At 47.8% G+C, this 23,278-nt stretch overlaps 1 protein-coding gene across 2 annotated transcripts; it reads right to left on the bottom strand.

The window, feature by feature from the left end:
* Positions 1 to 4,795: 4,795 nt before the first annotated feature.
* E2F8 (E2F transcription factor 8) lies at positions 4,796 to 22,242 on the bottom strand. 2 transcript variants are annotated; one of them, XM_041729709.1, is made up of 13 exons: positions 22,178 to 22,242; positions 20,284 to 20,413; positions 18,234 to 18,512; positions 17,659 to 17,815; positions 15,189 to 15,503; positions 14,808 to 14,969; positions 13,044 to 13,181; positions 11,079 to 11,282; positions 10,677 to 10,764; positions 9,895 to 10,426; positions 6,349 to 6,481; positions 5,842 to 6,230; positions 4,796 to 5,533 (listed from the first exon to the last, which is right to left on the bottom strand). In XM_041729709.1, the coding sequence occupies exons 2-13, from the start codon at positions 20,296 to 20,298 to the stop codon at positions 5,351 to 5,353; spliced, it is 2,595 nt and encodes an 864-aa protein (XP_041585643.1). In that variant the 5' UTR covers positions 20,299 to 20,413; positions 22,178 to 22,242; the 3' UTR covers positions 4,796 to 5,350. The 2 variants fall into 2 exon arrangements, with proteins under 2 accessions (XP_041585643.1, XP_041585641.1); XM_041729707.1 differs by lacking the exon at positions 22,178 to 22,242 and adding an exon at positions 21,615 to 21,897.
* Positions 22,243 to 23,278: the final 1,036 nt, after the last annotated feature.

Raw genomic sequence — 23,278 nt, 5'->3', positions numbered from 1 at the left:
ATATAATATATATTTTATGTTCCTGGCCTTCAACCACGGTCCCAGATTCTCAGTACGAACAAGTTTGGATTCATGTGGACACTGTGAAAGACCATGGATTGGCAAGGGGAACACCTGAGATGAAGCTCATGGCCTTCACCACCCCCCAACCCCAAGGGGAAAGATAGAACATTCCCTAAGTAGTTTGAAATCTATCAACTTGGAATGGTTCATAAAAGCAAGTGTGGTGACCTCAGTTCCTTGGAATCCTCTGGTTTTTCTGGGTTAGAAGATAGATTCTTTCATGAGGGTAGAGCAGGAGAGACAAGTGGAAGCTGCTATCAACGTTGGAAACAGAGACCATAAAAATAGAGCTTGAAAGGCATAGTACTCTGGAGCCAGTTATTTTAGGAGCATACAGACCTACATGTCAAATAGCCCCCAAGGGTATTACTGTATCATAGATGGTCTCCATTGTTGGTTGACTTTGAAATTAAAACAATAGTGCTCATGAGTCTGGCACATGAAGAAAAATTTGATTCCAAGTACTCTACTTAGGAATCTGGGGGTTTGGGATGCCTGGGTGGCTCAGCAGTTGGGTGCCTGCCTTTGGCTCAGGGTGTGAACCTGGAGACCTGGGATCGAGTCCCACGTCATGCTCCCTGCATAGAGCCCGCTTCTCCCTCTGCCTGTGTCTCTGCCTCTCTCTCTCTCTGTGTCTCTCATGAATAAATAAATAAAAATCTTTAAAAAAAATAAATTAAAAATTAAAAAATAATCTGGGGGCTATATTATTATTTTAGAAAGATTTTAGTCATTAGTAACTAGAAATCTTGTGGGTTTTTTTTTTTTTTTAGATTTTTAATTTACTTATTCATGAAAGACACAAGAGGCAGAGACATAGGCAGAGGGAGAAGCAGGCTCTGTGCAAGGAGTCCGATGTGGGACACGATCCCGGATCCTGGTATCACACTCGGAGCCAAAGGCAGATGCTCAACCACTGAGCCACACAGGTGCCCCAGTAACTGGAAGTTTTTATTCAGGATAAACTTCTAGAAGATTTGCACACAGAGGATCTCTTCTTATCCAAAGTAGGACAATAGGCCTTATCTTGTATAACACAGTGCTAAGCAAGTGGTAAAAGCTAAAAAAAATAAAAAAGTTTTTAAAGTAAAATTCGGTTTATACAGGGCAAATCAGACTGAGCCTTACTCATGGAATATGGAAGATTCTCTTGCAGCCTATCAAAACTGCAATGTATCACTTGACTGTCAGGGGACACTGATAATATACTCCCTGCCTGTATTTTCCTACAAAATGTTGGCCTTTATGACACATCCTCATTTAGTTACTGATCCAATCCAGCAAATAATTGACCTGAATGTACTCAAATAGGACACTGAGGTGTAAAATCACTTCTTTAAAAGTTGATTTAAAAGTTGATAGTTTTTTTTTTTTTAAACAAAAACAAAAACAAAATGATGACACTTTTCTTTCCAACTTATCTCTTATTTTAGGCCCTCAAGATTTGAAAACTACCAGTTGGTGATACACTGTAAGGGATTCTGCAGTCACCCCACACTCTTCTATATAATTAATAGGATTGCTCAGACAGCTTATCTGCTTAAGTTCTGAAAATCTCTTTATCCTTTATCTGCAGGAACACTAATCGCTTGAAAAGGACAGGGCTAAGGGAAGTTGTTTTAAAGCCAAGACTAAAAGAATTTTCTTGTATCAAATTCTATCGGTTTCCTGGGGTCCCTGCATCTCTTCTTTCAGGTGTTTTAAATGGCACTTGGCATTCATTTGAACATAGGTGAGTTGCTTGCATTGCTGGTGAGATAAGCATTCCCTAAGACCTTATCTATTCGATCCTTGGCTGGATTCCATCAGGTCCAGGGAACAGGGAATGATCTGCCCTGGGAATTGGGAGGCCTTGGCTATGGGGTTCCCTCCGTGATTTGGTAAGAGCCCTTTAGTTACCAAGCATGGAAATGATTGGCAACTTTAAGCCAAGGAAACTTATCGGAAGGACACCAAAGCCTCGCAGAGTCAGTGGATGGCTGAAAATTAGGCTTGCACAGGAGGAGGTACCATGGCCTTTCCAGAAGCTGGGATGCAGGATCCCCAGCCATAGTCTGGCAGCCAGAATGGCATGCAGTGAGAGTCCCCGCTAGGGTGAAATGGAACATCAAATCCCAGGAAGGTTGACTGAGGCTGGGTGATATGCCTACTCTGACTAGATGTGGGTAGGGCCCCCAGTTACAGTCTGTGGGCTCCACCTAGTAATTCCCTAAGAGGAAATTAGGAGGCAGCTTAGGAAGAGAAATGGCACTTTGGACAGATAACTTAGTCCGCTACTATGCTGTTGCTTGCATCTTTAAAGTTGATTCCTGCTTTTTTTTTTTTTTTTTTTTTAAGATTTATTTATTTTATTCAGAGAGAGAGAGAGAGAGGGACTGAGAGGCAGAGACACAGGCAGAGGGAGAAGCAGGCTTCACGCAGGGAGCCCGACGTGGGACTCGATCCCGGGTCTCCAGGATCACACCCCAGGCTGCAGGCGGCGCCAAACCGCTGCGCCACTGGGGCTGCCCTGATTCCTGCTTTAAAATGAATGGACAGTGCTTCTCTCATGAATTCTTCCAGGTTACCATGTCCCAGTGCTCTGTGCTCCTATGAATGTCTATAAAACCAACGAACCATAAGACAAACTGGAAGACGACAATTAGGAGAACTGGTGGGTTATCAGTTGTCCCACTGCCGATGACTTCATCACTGTGTAATAGTGGTTGCATCAGTTACGGGTTGCTGCACGGCATATTACCACAAACTTGGCATCTTAAAACAGCACAGCTTTACCACGCCACAGTTTCTGTGGGTCGGGAGCCCGGGAGCAGCTTGTCTGGGTTCTCTGCCTGGGGTCTCCCAGGGCTGCGATCAAAGTGTCATTTTTGAGTTGCAGTCTCATCTGAGGCCCGACTGGGGAAAGATCCATTTGCAAGCTCATCTTGCAACCTAAGTTAAGCTTACGTTAAGTTAAATGAACTTAAGCAGGGAAACTGAGCAGTTTGCAGCTCACTCAGGTGGCTAGAAGAATTCAGTGCCTTGCGGTTCTAGGTTAGGACGGAGGATTTTGGTTCCTTGTTAGGTGTTAGCTGCAGGCTCCCCTCAGCTCCAAGGCTGTGCTGGGCTCCCCTAATTGGATGACACCACAATCTTACGTAATGTAAGCTCATAACCACGTACACGTAATCACAACGCTCCATCCCCTTTGCCGTATCCTATTAGTTTGAAGGAAGACATAGGGCTCACCCACACTCAATGGGAGAGGATCCCACCAGGGCATGCACACTAGGAAGTGGGGGCTTGGGGGCAAACTTATGAATGTCCAGTGGAAGAACTGAGTGGGACGATCTCGAGCTGTCTTGGAGTTGAACACAGCTCCTTCTTTCTGTGCATCTGATTTCCCCAAACCTGCATCCTGGGAAGGAACCGGTAAGGGGGCAGAACAAAGTCTCGGCCTCCAGTCTCTCGAACCCAGCTTTAGGGGAGGGTGAGGGGATGCAAGGAGCTTCAGCGCCTCAGAGCTACCACGACCTGGTGGGTTTCTCAGTGATCTGTGTGTAGTTGAATCTAGTGTCCTCCACTGACTGGCATCCTTTGCTTGTCTTTGCCATTTGGCAAGTTACCACCTCTTTCCTGCATGGAAATGCTTCTCTGCTTATTCACACATACATCCTGTCTTCCTCAACTGTAAGTACCTTAAAGGCAGGAGCCATTTGTTCTATCAGGAACCATTCACAGGACCCCGAGGTAGCAAAGGCAGAGAGGTCCTTTGGAACTAATAGCTCAGATTGGTTCTCTAGCGTGAAGGAAGGGGAGTCTGCAGGTCAGTGTGAAAATCTGCTCTTCGCTGTACTCGGCTGTGCAAACAAAACACGTATATTTGAAAGGGATGACCTTACCAATGCTCCGATTACCCGGAGTGTGCCTGGCTCCTACCGCAGCAGCTGGGCTCGCGTGTTAGTGGATGGGGAACAGATAGAGACCGGTACCCGTGAGTCATTACGTATTCTAGCATAGTGAATCTGGGCTTCTCGCTTTAATCCCGGTGAGCCTCAGTGACCTCATCCTTTTAGCTTCTGGAGCTAATGCTTTTAAAATGTATAGCACAGTACCTACTAGCATGTAGTAAATATGCAGGAAATAGCTATCATGATGATCCTTTAAGACCCTGACCGGGGAAAGCCCGGGTCATTGTGAAAGTGCAATTCATCCCATAACACGGGGGTCAAGGAAATGCATGCTTAACCCCCGTGCAGCTCGTTCCTTCTCTTGGAGCTCATGGGACTTTATTGCGGTAGCTCCTTGAGCAAATTAGAATCCTTACTGCTACTTTCCTATCCCGGAAGCCCGGCTGCTTGGAAGTGTGGTGGGAGGACTGGAGCCTGCAGACAGCAGGAGACGGGCCCGGAGCTGGAAGTGCCAGGCCAGTGTAGGGAGCAGCACCCTTACACCTTTCATTTTCTAATCTCCCAGGGCACGGTGGAAAGCATGGGAGACTCTGCTGGGTGTCTGTAGCCACACAACAGCCTCTCCAAACCCATTTTCACCGCTGAAAAGTCAAGCCGCAGGGAAGACGGTAGGAACATTTCATAAACGTGGCACATCTAAAGGAACCCCGAAGGCACTGTCCTTACCAAGCATCCGCCTCCCCGGTTAGTGAGCGTTTCCTTTTCTCCCAGCAGCGCTCTAACCGGCCAAATGAAAATGTGAAATACATTTAGAAAAGTTTTAATTTGAACAACTTATGATTAAAAATACACTTTATAAATAATTTTTCCATAGACTTGATTGAGGATCATTGCAAACTTTACAAAAGGACACATGGCAACAAGAACAGATTAAAGGAATTACAAAAAACAGAGCTACAGCCATCCCATTTAAAAATACAACATTCCACATCACAGCGTTTCCATTGTGCAAAGGTGATGAGAATGCGGCACCGCACATGTCACATATTCAGTCAGAGGGAAGTAAACTTTAATACGGTTACTTGGCATAATAGCATAGGCACAGCTCAGAGAATCCTTTCTTCCAGAAAGTTAATACACCTTAGTTCAACATTTTGCTTTTATCTGGTAGGTCTGATGGTTGAAATTAGCTTAGTACAAACATATATATATATATATATAGGTGTGTGTGTGTGTGTGTGTGTGTGTGTAAGAAGGAAACAAGTATCTGCTTTGAAATTAAGTAAAGTCCCAACATATTTACAGTATTTTCAGAGACTGTGTTCTCCAAATCAGTCTGATTACTTTTTCTCTATTAAACAACTCTTTAGAAAATTAAACGAAGCCCAATCTGTCAATTAATGGACATCCTCTGTTGAGACTTCCAGTTTTCTCTGTGGGACAAAGAGAGCTCCTACAGAGGTTTTCTTAGCACCATCGAAATCCATGCAGGATGGGCCTGTCGGCTTCACTGGTCCACCCGGGGTCCGGAAGAAACTTTCGGCCACTGACTGTGACCCTTTGGGTGTCATTGGAACCGGCTGATGGGAAAGAGAACGGGAAAGACAAGTCAAACCTGCACAGGGAGGCATGGCCTTGATAGCCTCACAGGGCCGGGCCGGAAGGGTGTGGCACACGGTGGGAGCCCAGCAGATTTTACAAATGGCTGGGTGGACTCCTTGGGTACTCTTGCTGGGTTTGGAAGGCAGCTAGGCCTTCAGTCTCCCCCTCCCATCCTTTCCTTCTTCAAGGAAGGGAAGCAAAAGTGAGTCTTCTGTGATACTGATGATAGTTGGGCCTCAGTGACCCAAAGGGAAAAAAAAAACCCGTTGGATGTAAATGCTCTCACCTGTTGTGAACCCGTCACAGCAACTGATTGTCCATTTGGTTGGTTCTGGCCTGGCACTGGCGAGTCGTACCTGGTGGCCCTTCCTTGCTGAGTGCCTGCACTTTCCGGCATGACACTAATGCCCTCTAGTCTTGGAGACACGGGAACAGCTCCAGGGCTGGCGGACACCTGCATACTGGGGGAGAGGAGTCCCAAGTGCTGCAGTGTGAAGTTTACAATGGCTGAGCTTGGGGTCTGGCCGGGAACAGGGTGGCTCCCAGCGAGAGCCGGGCTGTTCCCGACAGGCACAGCTGCCACCGAAGTTGGTGAGACCATTAGCTTCAAAGGTGTTACATGAAAAGAGGGAAAATTAACAGCAGTGAGTTCGGATGACGTCACTGGAATAACACCTGGAAAGACAAGGGGGGGAAAATATCTTAAAAGCACAGGCATTTGTCGGAGAGGCTTATAAGGCTTAAGTGAACTTGGGCCTGACCCACATTTGCATAGTGTTTTAGGGACACTCACCTGTGATGGGGGAGCTGTAGATCCTGTGGTTTGGGGAAAGTGTACTGGAGTTTTCTTTACTAGACAGAATGGACTCTGCCCCCAGGGACGAGCACTGGGTGAGAGGGATTAGGTATCCTGATGGAAACAGGGTCTAGAAAACAAGGAGGATTTATTTTACATATGCATATGGAAGGAAAATGGACAGGTACCTGTGCCAGGACTCATATCCCTTAGCGGTTGTTTGTCTTATCAGACCAAAGCATCCAGTGGTATAGGCTACGGGCGGGCCACCTATGCAGCTAGTGGAAGACGATTTCACTCCCTCCCATTCCAATACCCGTCCTGTTAAAAGCCATGTGTTTCTCCAATGCTGTCTGTGGTCTCAGGAAGGGTCCTAAAGCTAGCAGTGAGCCTGCTTAGAGGTAGGATGTGCCCAACACACCCCCTCACACTGACATCCTAAGTCCCGCTATCAGACTTTTTGGTATGAAGTGGCGCTAAATGTCAGAACTACATTTAATGCAGCGGGGCACCATGGTGGTGCTGCTGTATTTGTTATAGGATTGTTCTTGAATTATGCAGGACGGTCATTTCCCAGAGAGTGTTCTACGGAACCCTGGTTCCATGGGATGCAAGTTAGCCCTACTTGAATCATGGTCGAATGGGTCTTGGAAATGCTGGGTTGAACAAAGGAAAAAAAAAATGGTGACTTTATTAGAGAATTTCCGAGGGGCTGTAATGATGGAACGCATTATAAATCTCCAGGGAGGCATCCAGCATATAGCATTTCCTGGGCAACTTGGCAGCTACATTTTTGGTAGTGTTGGTATTCAAGGGAAACATTTTAAGAAATGGAGATTTAGAGAAGGGGGCTGGCTGCCAAAATCATAGGCCAAAATGCGGCTTCTGGGCTAGTTTTAGAAATAAAGTTTTATTAGAACACATTTATTTATGCTCTGGCTATAGCTGCTTTCTTACATTTTTAATAACAGCAGAATTGCATAGGCATCACCGAGACCATATGGCCTGCAAAGCCAAAAATCTTTAGTAGCTGGCCCTTCCCAGAAAAAATGTGCTGACCCCTCATTAAGAACTAAGTAGTTATACAACTGTGGGTTTTTCCCTAGGACCTTAGGTCCCAGCGGATACCAAGCAAATGCTCTTGATAATGTACAACTACAGGGCAGGGCCCCAGAGTTCAGAACCTAGAGATAACCGAAAAAAGAGAACTGGATGGTTCACACTGGAGACCCACATGTCACGGAGCAAAAGCTTTAGGCAATTAAGTCACATTCTAAACAGAAATGGCCAGTGTTGGGCTGTGTGTATCCCCTCAGCCAGCCTGCTTGGTTGCTCCACTTCTCCAAACAGACAGCCTGCCTGGGGGGCTGAACTGCCTGAGACGTCTGTTTCCGCCTTACCATGAGCGGGCCTGGCAAAAGCTAAAAGCAGCTCTTGTAACCTGGGGGGCCCTCCTTTTATCTTCCTCCAGATATTTCTTCTCGCCATTGTCAAAACAACACCCTGCACTTTGATCTAGCTGTTAATAGGTCCCATCTTTTCCTTGGGAACCAGTGAATGCAGAGCCTGCAATGCTCGCTCACAGTGCCCCCAAGACACTGTTGTTTCTTTATTAATGTTGCTTCTTAAATGTCTGGTACCGTTCCACAGCTTTACTGGCTGGTTCCTTGAAAGCTGCAGGAATAGAAACTTTTAATGGGGTGGATTTAGGCATTTTACAAATAGCTGTTCTTTGCCACCGTTAATCATACTCTCTCAAGGTACAAGTTACTCTGGTTGCTGGTTTAATTCTTTCAAATCTTCAGCAAAACCTCTACTAATACTTATTTTTCAATTTTCTACAAGCTGCATTCTTCAAAAAAAATCTTTTAATCTATATAATGTCAATTCCTTTTCTTTTTTTAAAACCAGAGCTATTAATTAATTAGCAGGATGAATGAATTTGGTATATTTCAGCTTGCATGTTTGTCATCTAGGCTACATCAGCCCTCTTTCCCCTTTCTCCTGTTCCATCAGCCTGTTTTATTTTTTTACTATTTCTTGTCATTCGCTACCTAACATATTTCTGTTTATTTGTACACTGTCTTCTCTCCACCCGTAGAAGTGTATAGATTCTCAGTAATGTTTGCTGAATGAATTAACACAGGAATCTCTGATTTTCTTTGTTCCGCTCAGTCCATGCTGAAAAGAAATGGTCAACATGAAGTCACAGAGACGAAAAAAGAAGCAAAGGGACGTGGAAAATCTATCTACTGAGAATCCTAATCCTGAATGACTAAGTGGGCAACAGGGGACCATTATTAAATCATATCCATTGGCCCAAAGAGATTATGGACCTCCCAGAAAATTGAATCAAGCCAGAGCCTTGTGATTTTCCCCTTCGCATGTACATTAAATGCAAAATGATACTACGCGAAGATAATAGATGTTTTGAATGGTTACCATGAGGCCATCCTCGGGGAAGATTTGACAAACTCTAAAGCCTCTTTAATAACAACAGTTAGGGATAATACCCTTCAGCTTATACAGGGCCTTAAAAGGATCACAGGCCCCTTTATGTATATTATCATGTAATAAATTCACTTAACCTCACAAAAACTGCAACATGGCCCTGGGGCAAGTATTCAAAAGCAACAGTCACCAAAGGCAGGTGCTGGGTCTGATTTGCTCCAGACCACAGTGCTTTTACACCCAGGCGATGATCAGGAAAACATTGGTAGGATAAATTCTTCACGGATGTGCAAAAAAAAAGATGTAGAGAAGTAAAATAAGTTAATAACAGGGACAAAATGAGGGACTAACTTCTGCCTCACGTTTAGTGGTGTTTATTTGGTGATAACATCCTTCCATATATAATTGTCTTGAGGGAGAAAAAAAGGAGATGAGGTGTATAAGAGTGCCTACTGGTAGGCAGCTAACAAATGTCCATTCCTTCCTGAACTTAACCCCACCCAGGAAAAAAATGATCTGGAACACGGAAATCCCTGGGAGCCGGCGCATCGAGTCTACCTACCATCGGCCAAGATAAGCTTGACTATTCTATTACACAAAACAGAAATTTTGGTTTAAATTTTGAGGTGGGAAGGAAAAACAGAGGGTACAGTTAGTCTGCCAGGCGACAGATGCCAGGTAAGTGACATCAAACAAACATTAGGTAATGACTCAGAAAGCAGGAGTTAGAGGAACCCTATGCATCCAATCCATTCATCTGGGGTTACGTCTGCTTGTAAATTATTTAAGACTTTCACGACAGGTGTTTGCATTCCAGTATGTGACAGAGAAATGGACTTAAGGACAACCACCCGTGGTGCTTTAAAAAGCGAACAAATAATCCCTTCCTCCAAAGGTTAAAAATGTCCCTGTCGTCATCCCTGTCAGGGGATTAGCTGTCTGGGGCTTTGTTTGGATTATGGGATGCTAAGGAACGGTTCCTCGTCTTCTGAGAAACTGCCCTTTGCTCTGGTAAATTTCACGAGCTACTGAATTCTCCTCTGGCCAACTGCGGAGTTTCTAAAGCCCGACACAGTTCAAGGCTGTACTTACCGCGGAGACATTTTCAAGTCCTTTTAGGTCCTCTTTAAATTTCTTTTTGGAACCACCGTCCTCGAGCGTGCTTGCCCTCTTTGAGCCTCTTTCTCCAGCCGGCTCCTTGTCTCGGGTCTTGGCACCTGGTCTCTCCGGCACTGGCAGCAAGTTTCCGGGCCTGGTGGACACACTGGCCTTGGTGGCATCACTCGCTGCCTTCTCGGAGGTGGCATCTGTGGCATCTTTTGATCGTGTAGCTTTAGAAGAGGGAGTGGGGCAGACTGTGGGGCTCAGGCCTTGGGGTGGCGTCATGGTCTGGGCTTGGGCAGGCTGCAGGTAGATGGCATAGGACGGGCCTGAAGGGGCCTGAGGTAGGATCACCGGCACCGCAGGTGACAAGGGGCTGGGGAGGAGGGGGACCACCCCCAGAGGCTGGATGAGGGACGGTGCCGTCAGTTCCAGCTCAGCATTTGCTGGGGTGTCCAGAGGGGCCACAGGTTTGCAGTGCCCAGATCTTGCCAGCTGAACCTTCACTTTCTTTCTGGGTTCACTAAAAGACAAGATTTCCAACATGACACACTGGAAACACTTTTTCTCTAAAATGTTCCACCACTTTAGATTGGCCGAGATTGAAGCCGTGCATTCATGAAACTCGGGTCTGTAATGACTGCCTAAGAGTTATAGAAAAGATTATCTCACCAGTTTCCCAGGCTAGCGAGGAGTTTTATATAAAATAAGTAATCCTAATGATGCGACGTAAAACTAATTCATCCTGCCACTAAAGAGTATTACCAACCTACCTTGATTGCTCTTCTAACTGCATTTTGCAAATAGCTGCGAGTTGAGCCATTTTACTTGGGAAGGGTGCTGAATTCTGAGAACTCTCAGCTGGTAAAACAGAAAAGGGTGGGGGAAGAGTGTTGGTCAAAGCAAAAGACTGAGTGCTCACACAGATGAAACGTCACTGAAGACAAAGGAACAGAAAACCTGCACCTCCCCCCCAATCACACAGCAATTAAACGATAAAGCCCACCAATTCCTTTTGATCCTTTCATTCATACAGGAGTTAGGCTTCAAGTGGGTCTGGGTAGAAGGGTATTGAAAACAGTTCTCTAACGAGTACCGTAGGGATCAACTAAGCTAAAGAAGCCGATAAAAAGGAATTCTTCTGAGCAGAGCCCAAAACCTTAATGAAAACATACCTTTGTTGGTCTTGATGGGGCTGCTGGGGGCAGAATTGATCTTTCTCCGGTCACTTTCGATGCTCTTTACCAGTTTAATAAGAGATGGGTGTCGAGTGAAGTTGGGTTTCCCACGCGTGGAGAAGAGGTTTTTGGCACAGTTGTCTTTCGAAGGACGCTTCGCCTCCAGATCGGAGCAGGGGAGAGGGAGGACTGGGCCCCGGCCTGAAAGAGAGGAGGGCAGGAGTTAAAACCTGGCTGGCTCGGCCTCCCCGTGGAAGATAAAGTCCAAGTGTAGTCCGAGATCGATGTTAGGAATGAAAGCGTCCACAGGGATAAAGCGCTGACCTGGGGCCAGACCCTGTCTGATGTGCCTTACGCACAAGACCTTGTTCATCTTATTTTAACTGAATTCTGAGGTAAGATTTCAAGCTTTAACATCTCTGAAACCCACTGCATCCTACAACCAACCAGTAGTGTAGTAGAGTGTAATCATTAGTGGTTTCTCTTTCTTACGGATACAGACACAAAATTGTGCATCTTCTAATCCGTGGAGTCCTAACCCGATGACGGATGGCAAACCTCACTGCCGTGGGCTGAATATTTGGGCCCCTCAAGTTCACAGGTTGAGATCCTAACCCCCAAGGCGATGGTGTTAGGAGGTGGGGCCTTGGGAGGTGCTTAGGTCAGGAGGGCGGAGCCCTCCTGAACAGGATTCGGGCTCCTATAAAAGAGTCCCCACGGTGCTCTCTACTCCCTTCTGCCTTGTGAGGTCATGACAAAAAGACAAGTCTACAAAGCAGGCTCTGGATATGTTGGTGCCACGATCTCGGACTTCCCGGCCTCCAGAACTGTGAGAAATAAACTTCTGTTGCTTGCAAGCCACCCAGTCTAAGGTATTTGGTTACAGCAGCCTGAACCAGACTAAGACACTCTCAACAACTCCATGAGGTAGGTAATTCTTGGGAATGCAGCCCCACCTCAGAGACACTCAGCCACTCACCTTGGTCTCTCAGCTAGTAGAACGTGAGCCTGGGATATGAACCAGCCAGTCTGGCCCTAGAGCCTACACTCTGCATCCCTGCACCAAAGGACCTCTCTCTGAGGTCCCAGCCCACTCTTGAACTGTATAAGTCCACATATACACAGATTTTTTTTTTTTTTTGCACTGCAGTACTGTAAATGTGTTTTCTTTTCCTCATGATTTCTTAGTAACATTTTCTAGCGTACTTCATTGTAAGAATATAGTAGAGGATACATATAACATACAAAGTATGTGTTGACTTTATGGTATTGCTAAGTCTTCTGGTCAATGCTATAGGCTATTTTAGTAGTTAAGTTTTGGGGGATTCTAAAGGCATAGGCAGGTTTTTGATTACACCCCTAATGCCTGTGTTGTTCAAGAGTCAACATATACTGAAAATCACAATAACCTTGGAAACAAACCACCGTTCTTCCCATTGCACAGGGGAGGAAACAGCCTTGGACCTATCACTTGCTTCAGGCCACACAGCTAATGAGCTTCCCTCCACCTCCGTGGCCTTGTGTTCTTGCCACCGAACGCCTCGGCTTGGGATCTTTGGTGGAATGCAAAATGTCAGAACCCCAGAATTGAGATGGAGACCAGAGTATCGATACTGGAATGAATTCATTTCATATTCTCAGTGTGTGTGGGCTCCTTTATGGTCGCTGAACAGGATAATCATTAAGCAATAGTTTCTTATGGATTTTCTGAGATTTTCAACTTTTTCAGATCCTTTAACACAGGCTCTGCCTGTTGGGTACAGGGTTAAGAGGCGTTTTGGATCTTGGGGTCGCTGATGGAACCAGCTGCTGTGCTTTCCATATTGGCGCTGGTCTCTGTCTCTCCAGCAACTTACGGTCTTGCCATGTGGGAGTGTGGGTGGGGAGAAAAAGGGAGACTATCTCCCAATGTGCATTAATTCAGAACAATGAAGCGAAGAATGAAGGGAAGCAAATACATACCACTGGGACTTGGACTGATCTCTGGGCCTGTCCATTTAAAAGCTGGTTTTCGGCCTCTTTCTTCTGTAACATGAACTTTCTTGATAAGATTCAGGCTACTCAGAACATTAGCTATATCATACAACCTCCTAATTTTTGCTGGAAAATAAAAGGTATATATACCACTTAATGGAGTAACGAAAGATCAAAGGACTCTGCTTCCTAAGGACGTCACGTATATTCAAAGAGCTATCCTAGCCATCAACGTCAAACAGAGGAAAATGGGACCCTTTCAAGTTATTCTGGTGCTACGGCTTTAACTCACACAAAAAAAACAGGTTTAAATATTGAAAAGACTTCAGTTGCTGCGGGTACCGAATTTTGAAATGACAAAGGTTGAAAAAGGAAAAAATGACTTCATGAGATCACCCTATTGGGAACTACGTTACAGATTTTTGAATACAAAGTTCCCACTGCTGGGAATCTTCTAATGAGGATTCAGAAGAGTTCTAGGAATAGAAATAAAGCACTGATGATAAATGTATCGCTTTCCCACTTGGGAGAGTTATAACAATGAGACTTATTCGCTATCATAAGCATAGAGGATTCTATACCCCATCAAAATTTGTATAGTTTTATCATTGTCCTTACGTGAGAGGCAATGCAGAGATTAGTTAATTCTACAAATCTTACATATCTTAAAAAAGTTTTGTTACAAGAAGCCTGCCTTTACTTCCAGCTTGATAGTACAAAATTAGAAATTGGGCCCCTTCTTCACAGCCATGCCAGAAAGTTCTGAATTCCCTGGGGATTCAGCAAGTTATACATCTGCAGTTCCTGGAATGGTTTCCAGCGCTGTGACTAACCAGTGACATGGAGGGCTGAAAACTGTCTGGGGAGTCAGAAAAAGCAGGCAGCCCATCAAGAGTCCAGGGACGTGTTTTCTGAAATCCCATCGTCTCCCAAGGCAATTGCCAGTATTATTGCCTATACCCTCGACTTAATTTTGTCCTTATAGAGACACTATCAACCTGGAGATGTCTGAATTTACTTTCTCAGGACTAGGGTGGTTTACAGGGATGGGAAAGGAGTCTGGTGACAACTCCTGGCCCCCCCTCCCTGCAGCGGGTCCCCTGTTGAGGCTAGCCTCATGCCTTGTGGGGAGAGGTAGGCATGCAGCAGGTCCTTCCCATCTGCTAAGTACTTCTTTCTGTATGCATCTCTTCCTGGAGCCTCCTGCAAAGCCTGTCACTGAGGTGCGGGCTGAGCTCTGCGTCAGGAACCCAGTGCAGGCCCCTTTCCTACTTTGAGCAGGCCTGGCTAAGACCATTGTTTTCAAAATGGCCAACCAACTGTTCTGCAGGTAGGTCACTTCCAGGAACAATCTTAGAAGAGTTACTTATTTCTACCCTTATACATGAGAGCAGAGATCTGGGTTCCAGACCCACTTTACAATTTACTGCTCATTTAGACTTCAGGCTCCCACAGGGCCCACGTGTGCAAAATGGGGACGGTGTTACAGTATCCAAGGAGGTAACTTTTAAGGAACTGTTTATAAGCCAAAGTGCTGGACAAATAAGACTCGTTATATATGTATCTTTGAATCCTGCAAGTTAGCAAAAACCGGTATAATCAGTATAATCGTGGCTTCTGGGGAGAAGTGAAGCTACAAAAGCATAATTAGAGAAGATGTCAGGCTAGGAAATGTATTTGGAAATCAGTTGAGAAGTAAGATTTTACAGTCTAAGATGAGGTCCAAAAGCCCATGACAGTCACCACACTTACTTTTAAACTTGCTTCTATCCAGATCTTCCACGTGGTCTTCCCCAATTAAAATCTTGGCAGCGATTTCTAGGCTTACTATCTGAGGCGTTGACACCAAAAACAGCATCACAAATTTCTGGCTCATCACTCTTAAAGACTTATCTTTGCGGCTGTTTACAGAAGCTTTGGAGAAGGATGAGGATTAGAGAATTAAAATTCATGAAGGGACAAGTGACTTCTAAAGTAACAAGGCTAAAAATACCACAACCTCATCAGACAGTTGACAACTGCAGCATTTTAACATGTTGAAAGGCAGCAGCTGCTTTAGAACAGTGTTCTGTAAGGAACCTTTTCCCTTAGGCCTCTGAGAAGTGCTGTGTAGCTCTTCGAACCATTGCTCACCTGCCCGAAATTCCACTCCAGGGAGTTCGACAAAACACATGTCTGGGTGTCCATTCTGGCCAGTGTTTGATTTGATGATATGATCCTCTATACTGTAAGTCTTACTAAAGTCAAACTCTTGTTCATATTCTTTCTTTTTGATCATCATAATCTGCTCCGCATACTTGTTCTCCTCCCCGACGCTTTTCAGAGTCCCCAGGGTTTTGTTGAGGTTATGTCGCCCGTGCCAGGTGTACCTGTTTTTGGCGAGGCGGCTCACCATGTGTAAGCTCTCTAGGACGTTCACAATATCGTAAATGCGTCGCCGCTCAACATCTGCAAAGAACGAGCAATTGTACGTACTAGGATCAGATTTTGTAATGTGTATAGAACGGAGTAACTTTTTCGTCCCTGATCTATTGACCAGCGGGGTCTGGATGATATAACTTTATTTACACTCAATAGAGAGTGTGAAGGTGAGAAAGACATGTTTCTGCTCTCATAGTGTACAAAGAATATGAATTAGACAGGTAACCTTCATTAAGGGCCTACTGTGTGCCATACAGCTTTAGGAAACGTTTACCATAAACTGGTGAGGCGGGTGTTACTATTCACATTTTACTGACGAGGAAATAGAAGCTTAGGCTGGTGACGCAGCTCACCCCAAGGTACAGAGCCAGTAAGTGGCAAACACAAGTCTTTAATACTCTAAATTCCACATATCATCACCTGTTTTTTCTATTACTCTTCAAAGCTTGCGTGGGCATGTGGGCATGCATGCACATGCGTGTGTCACACAGACACACACAGCTGTCAGAGGATAGGTACAAAGCACTGTGATTTCTTGCTGTTCCTGGGCCCTGCCAGATATGCCCCTGTCTGAAGGCCTTTGTAGTGGGCTACTCTGCCTGGAATTCCTGTTCCAGATGCCTTCATTGCTCCCCACCTCCACTCTTTCAAGTTCTTGCCTAGATGTCACCTTCTCAACGAGGCCTGACCTGACCACCTAATTTAAGCACACACCCAGCACTCCTGGTTCCCCTTTACCCTGTTCTACATTTTATTTTTCCCACAGCATGTGCTACCTTCTAACATACGTTATTACCACTTGCTTACTATGTGCTTCGTATAGTACCTATCATTAGCTCTCCTTACTATCTGTCCTTTGTGTACCTCTCTATTGGACCCCACTAGAAAGTAGGTTACAGAGGAGGAAAGATTTTATTCTTTTCATTCACTGATGTCATCTGAAGCTCCTACAACATTGCCTGGCACACAGTAGGTGGTCAACAGCTACCTGCTGAATTAAAGGTATAGCCTACATGGAAATGATAAAGCATAAGTGAACTGATGAATCTAAATGGCATCATCTTTTTTTTTTTTTTAAAGATTTTATTTATTCACTCATGAGAGACAGAGAGAGAGAGAGAGAGAGAGAAAGAAGCAGAGACACCGGTAGAGGGAGAAGCAGACTCCATTCAGGGAGCCCGATGTGGGACTCGATCCCGGGTCCCCAGGATCACGCCCTGGGCCGAAGGTGGCGCTAAACCACTGAGCCACCCGGGCTGCCCAAAATGGCATATTCTTAAAATGTGAAATCAAGTTGATATTTATAAACATGTATCTGGAAAAGTAAAACTTTCTTCGTGGAATGATAGCTATATATTAAAATCTCCTGCACTGGGGCGCGTGGGTGGCTCAGCTGGTTAGGCATTTGCCTTCAGCTCAGGTCATGATCTCGGGGTCCTGGGATGGAGCCCCGTGTCAGGCTCCCTGCCCAGTGGGGAGCCTGCTTCTCCCTCTCTTCCCTGCTTCTGCTTTCTCTTACTGTCTCTGTATCTCTCTGTCTCTCTCTCGCTCGCTCTCAAATAAAGGAATAAAGCCTTTAAAAAAAAAAAATCTCCTGCATCATCTCTTTAGTGTCAGATTATAGTATTGTCACGACTCCAAAGATATCCCACATTTGACACAGACCCCTTTTTAGCTGTAACTAGATTCAGGCAGTAAAGGGGTAGGAGGAACACAGTAACTTTTACCAAACACAGAAATGTACTGGTCCTCAGGAGAGCAGAGTGCAGGGAGCGCTAACGCCCTGCTTCCACTCACAGCAGCGCATCCTCATCATAAACTGTGAAGAGACCGTTCCTCAGCCCAGCTCTTCAGGGGGAGAACCGAGACAGAAGTTCAAAGTTGCAGCTGTTTATGAAACAAGTCATAAAACAATGCTGCTTTCCCTTACAGCCTCAGAGCTTTCGAAATGCAATCAGAAGCAATCTCCATTGTGATTTTTTTATTTCTGTTTGAAGACTTACTCAAAGTGGAAAGTCTATGCCTTTATTCTTAGATTGACAGGGCTTTAGAGATTTATCATTCCTACGTGGCATCACTGCGTCATGACAAACACCGGCTAGATGAGCACGGGTCTGAAGGAGCAAGTCCATGAAGTCACTTTTAATTATTAACCGTCTCAGTGAGCTCTCTGCACACTTACTCAGTTCCTCGGCGACTTCGTCAAGGCAGATGTCATTATTCACAGCAGGGTTGGGATAGTTAGGATATCGTGCTAAGAACTTATGACACAACAATCCTAAACTCTTCTCTTTTCGACTTGGTTGGGATTTCTCATATTCATCTCCGGATAAGTGTTCCTACAAAAGAAGAGGTCAGTAATGTCTGAACCAGAAATAAAGCTTGACAGGTTTATTAAGGTCGCCTGCACTCGATGGCTAACACGCTTAGCTGCAAAATTTTGGAGTGGGGGGAGGTGTGAGCCAAGATAAACTGCTTGACAGATCTAAAAAGGAAGCTTGAACTGAAAATAAGTCAAAGGCTCAGAATTTCTAGTGTTGTATTTGAGGGAGTCAAAACGTTTCCTGTGCTCTGAAGGCAGCTAGTAACAGTCTGTAGGTGGAGATGCTTAAATTGCTGGTACTTTTGTAATAGCACCTCCTTCCTCCCCTACACACACACACACACACACACACACACACACACACACACACACACACACACACACAGGGGCCTGTCGGTGCCCACCAGTCTCCACCCAGTTTTCTGCAAACCTACATGTAAACAATCTTTGGCCTCAGGTAATCCATTTCTGCTGTCAAACAACCCCCTTTTCTGATCTCTGTTTCGTATCTCGGGGCTCACGGCACTGATGAGCATTTTCAGGTTGGCTGTTGGTGTCCACGGTTCTCCCTGGGAGATTTCCTTGGGTTTGGTGGGTGTGGTCAAAGGGCCCAAGTCGGGCTGGATGTCTGGCAACACTATATTTGCTGCAGTGGATTCTTTCAGGGGTGTTTTCATTAGTCCTCTTTTATGTGGCTCAAAAAAGAGATTTTCCTGGTTTAAAACAAGTTAAAAATTAAATCCACTATAAAACAGGATCAGATAGCTTTTGAGTTTAGAAATTGTACAATAAATAGAATATTGCTAAGGAAAAAATGCCTAATGAGGTTGGAGAGTCACTTAAATTAGTAACTGTATTCCAATGATCACTTGACGCTTATGGTCTTTTTGCTAGCTAAACTGCCATTTTAATCTTGCAGTAAAGCACAGACTTAAATTTTTCTTATGTTCCAAGAATCAAAAAACGAAAAACCCTTTAAAGCCTAATTTTACAGCCTTTTTGACATAATTTTTGATTTAGAAGAGTGTTGCAGGTAGCATAGAGCGTTCCTATATACCCTTCACTCAGCTTTCCCTAATAGGACTGATGATTGTAAGCGACCCAAACCTCCTAGGAGTGACTTTTACACAGGACACTGCAATAAGTCAAGGCCTACACGGCAGAAACCGTGTCCCATTCCTCTGTGCGTCCATCTCACACAGTGGCTACATGCACCGAAGGCTAAAGAGGTGAAATGCCATTGATGTGGAAGAGGCAGAAAGCCAAGGGGACAAGGGTGAGGTCACATCATGGTCATACTGGTAGGCAAAACCTAGTAGGGAGCAAAATCCAGAGTGTCTAAGAGCAAAGAAAAGTCTGCTCTTTGAGTATTTACCCCTCTCACTTTATAAAAGGAAAAATGGGGCCCAGAGAAATAAAATTAGTTATTCAAAGTCACAAAGCTAGTTCCTAGCAGAGGTAGGACTGCCACTGAAGCATGAGGGTAAATTAATAGCAGTTTACAAATAGGATGAATGGAGATTATGTTTCTTTTACTTTCGGCCACTGGGGACTCCACACATTCTTACTATCTGTGGCTATGTTAGAGAAAATGCTTGGAATGGCAATACGTGAAAGAACACAGAGACTCTGGTTCCTCAGTGACTTTAGGAACAAAGATTAATGAGGCTGTTTAACATGTCTCTGACTCCTTGGGATTTGTCAAGAGCTTTTCCATTTGTATTTTCACCAAATCCTGTAGTCCCACTCTGCAGAAGAGGAGACCCTGGCTGAGAGAGGTTGCACAGGCTTTAAACCAGAATATCCTCAATCCAACTATGGTGTTCTTACAAGGAAATCAGCCTGATGGGCACAACGGAGGACCCTCCCAAGCATGTGCACCCGAGAGGTGCTAATCTAGAATGGCGTTTCTCTAAAGGCATTTCTCTAAAGTCCTCTGCCTCCGACTATCAGAAACGATAGCAATTCTCTTACTTGAGGAACTTGCATTTTTTTTTCATTTTTTAATCTATCAGTAGTTGGGACACCAGTCAAGATACCCCTACTGAAAAACCTGTTGTTATTTTGCAAAATGTCTACCTCAAGTTTAAGAAGCTGCCGATTTGGTAGGAAATTACCTTAAAAGAAATCCGATCTCAAATCTTGTCAAATGCCCTCTCTGAATTCTAACTGTCCAAGAATCCTGAGAAATATCACAGTGCAGCCAACCAATTTTATTATTCTTAAAAATGCCTTTTCTCTCTGCTTATCTCTTTGGGACTTCCGTTTGGAATCAAACCGTTAAAAACTTTGGATTACTTTACCTCTGGCCAAACTCTTCCCCTCTTTAAAAATTAAATTTCCCTTCCTTCGGGGTTTTTACAGAAGCTAACTAAAAAGGGATGTGGCATTAATACGATACTGGATGTGGAAAAATTATGGGGTGGAATCAGGGTGATATCGCATTTCAAACTGCAAGGAGGAATACTAAAGTTAGAAAGGTACCTTTTCATTCTCCATTCTGTAAATTTCTCATACATTTAGAGTCTCTTTAAAAATGAAAAATCTGGAGTTTCTCCCAACACCCTGAGATGGTTTAAGTAGTCCAATCAATTCTATTAAAAAGTTTATTTTCCTTAAAAAGAAAAGGAAACAGATACAGTTAAAAGAAAAATAAAACCAGGAGCTCCGCTGAATATTCCTTCATGGACACCGCTAGGCCGCTTAAACAAAGACTAACGAGAAATGACAAATTACATGTACATTTTATTCCGTCCCAGAGCTTAAGCCCCGCCGGGCCGAGAACCTCCATCAAACGCCAGTGAACTCCAGCAAACCGGTCCGCTGTCAGGAGACTTAAAGCAAACCACAAAGCTCCCAGTGACAGTCGTCTCCCACCTTCACCGAAGGCGCGCCATTGCCCGGCCCTCGCCGAGGGGACCGCAGCCAGCACGAGCACCCACCTGTTCCCAGGTCAGGCCTCCGGGACTCAGCGCCCCGGCCCCGAGCCCGCCTCCGGCTGAGCGGACACGACCCCAAGCATCTGGATCAACGTCTGCATCTAGATGCCTGAATGTTTGCCCTTGACACACACACGTGCACAGGGTCAGCTGCAAAGTCTTGGGAAACAGCCCGATAGGAAGCTTCCAAATTCAGTCCTTCAAGCTCCAAAAAGTCCTCCGGGTATTTAAAGAGCGCCGGATGCTTAAGACTTTCTCATTTTTTTTTTTAAGACATCCTTAAAGATGCAAAGCGCCGTGTGCTCAGTGTCGGGCGGCCAGTTCGCGCCACGCTGCTGGATCCCCCCCCGCCCCCCTCCCCGAGGACGCGTCGGTGCAGCAAAGCCACCAGGTAGGCGCCCCGCGGCCGCCCCGCGCCCCGCGCACTTCCCCCTCCGCCCCGCCGCCTGCCCCTCCCCCCGCGCGGCCCGCGCGCCGCCGGCCCTGCAGTTCCCGGACGGCTTCGCCGCCGTTACCAGGCAACGACTCTCGACCAATCAGGGAGCGGGGCGCCGGGCTGTGATTGGCGGCGGCCGCCGGGGGCGGGGCCGGACCTTGCGCCTTCGATTTAAAAATTTGGCGCGGAAAGCCGGGCCGTGGCCGGCGCCGCCCCTCGGCTGCGCGGGGCCTGAGCGCGGGCAAACCCGCGCCCGGAACCACGGTGTCCCCGCCCCTCCCCCTCGCCCGCCCCCTCCCCTCTGCGCGGGAGCTCAGCTCCTCCCTCCACGGCCCCCGGCGGAGCGAGAGGCGGGAAACGGCCGTCGCGGCCGCGGCCCTGCCGAGCCCGCTCCCGGGGCCGGGCCGGCTGGGCGCCGCGTCCCGGTGCGTCCCGCTGACCTGTCAGTTCACCTCACGGTTGGAGCTGGCGGGGGGGGGGGCTGAGCGAGCGGGGACCCCCCCGGCGCCCCTTCCCCTCCCGGGTCCGGGAGCCCGCGCGTCCGGCCGTCAGTCGGTCCTCACGCCGCGCCGAGGTGGGTGCCGCGGAGGGCAACGCCGGGACCGGGACTGGGGGGCCGGCGGGCGGGCGGAGGGAGCGTGACCGTCCCGGAGCAGCCGAGCCCCCGATTTGAAATTAACCCGCTCCCGGCGCGAGGCGATCCCGCGGGCTGGGAGGGCCGCTCCCCTCCCCCACGCCGCCCGTCCCGGCCCCGGCCCCGCGCGCCAATCGGAGCCTCCAGGCCCGAGCCGCCGGCGAATCAGGCTGCAGGCACCGCCCTCGGGGCCCGCCTCCGCCGCGGAGTTGGGGGAAAAGTTCAGCAACTTTTTTTTTTCCTCCCCCCCCCCCCCGGCCCCGAACACCCCCTCCCCTGGCTGCAGTTGGGGAATGAGGTTTGGCCCTCCCGGGGCACGCGGGCTGAGACCCGGGCGCCTGCGCTGCCGCCCGGCCCGGATGCACTCACCTGCCCCGGGGACCCCGGCCGGGACCACTGCCCCTTGCATCTCCCGCGTGCATTACCGCGCTGCCCACCTGCCCCACGGCTCCCAGAAACTGGTGTGTAGAGGGCGACGCTTGACCACTGGTGCGCACGCTCGATGGGCGCGGGGGTGCTCCTGGCCGAGACGGGAGAGCTCAGGTGTGGGGAGGAGGAGGAGGAGGAGGAAGGTCGAAAACCCGCCAAGCCCGTGCCGGGCGCCCACCCGCTCCTCCCTTCGCTCCGCCTTGTCGTCTTTCCTCTCTTTCCCCTCTTTTTCCGGCCGCCGAGCCTCGGACAGCTTGGGCGTGGAATATCGGGGGGTTCTAGGCGCCCAGCAGGACTGGGAGGCGCTCTGGTGCAAAGCCCTCGTCCGTGCAGTCGGGGAAACCGAGGCCCGGGGCGGGTGCCCGGGCCGTGCGCGCGCGTGTCCGCCCGCCGCGCCGCCCCCGCCGCGGAGCGTTCCCCCTTTTCTCGGGGGGACCTGCGCGGGAGCCGCGGCGCAGCCCGTGTTGCCCCAGCGCGGAGCTCGGGGCGCCCGTCCACCGACGGTTTGGCCGGAGCCCTTCCGCCTGCAGTCTCGCGTCTCTAAGCTCCAGCAAGGCCCCCGTCCACGGTCCCCCAGGCCACTCACGTGCCCGCGAATCTCCAGCGCAGCCCTGCAGCGCGGGACGCGCTCACAGTCCCGGGCGCCCAGCAGGGCGGGGCTGCTGGGGGCTGGGGCCGCGGTGTGCAGCGACCCACCCAGGGCCGGGGGTCCCTTCCCCGCGGAGAGCGACCCTGGGCTGCACGGGGTGGCCGTCCCGACGGTTAGGGCCGCGGCACCCGCGTCCTCCCCTCCCACTTCGGCCCGAGGCAGATGTTGCCGGGGCCCTTGCACCTGGAAGCCGCCTTCCAGGGTGCTGTGCCGAAGGTCTCCCATTTAAACCAAAGCGGGGGTCACCGGGCAGAGCTCTCACCCCCGACGGCACTAAGCAGCTGGTTCTTAGCGAGCCCGGGGCCACCTTTCCCGGAGCAAGGTGTGTGCTTATACATCAGGAAAAGGGGGCCAGGTGGTGTTTCTGCTTTGGCCACGGTCTCACAGATTGT

The sequence above is a fragment of the Vulpes lagopus genome, chromosome 15, assembly GCF_018345385.1.
Source record: "Vulpes lagopus strain Blue_001 chromosome 15, ASM1834538v1, whole genome shotgun sequence".
Taxonomy (NCBI): Eukaryota; Metazoa; Chordata; class Mammalia; order Carnivora; family Canidae; genus Vulpes; species Vulpes lagopus.
The sequence above is the reverse complement of the archived record's forward strand: the minus strand, read 5'-3'. Positions and strand labels throughout refer to the sequence as shown.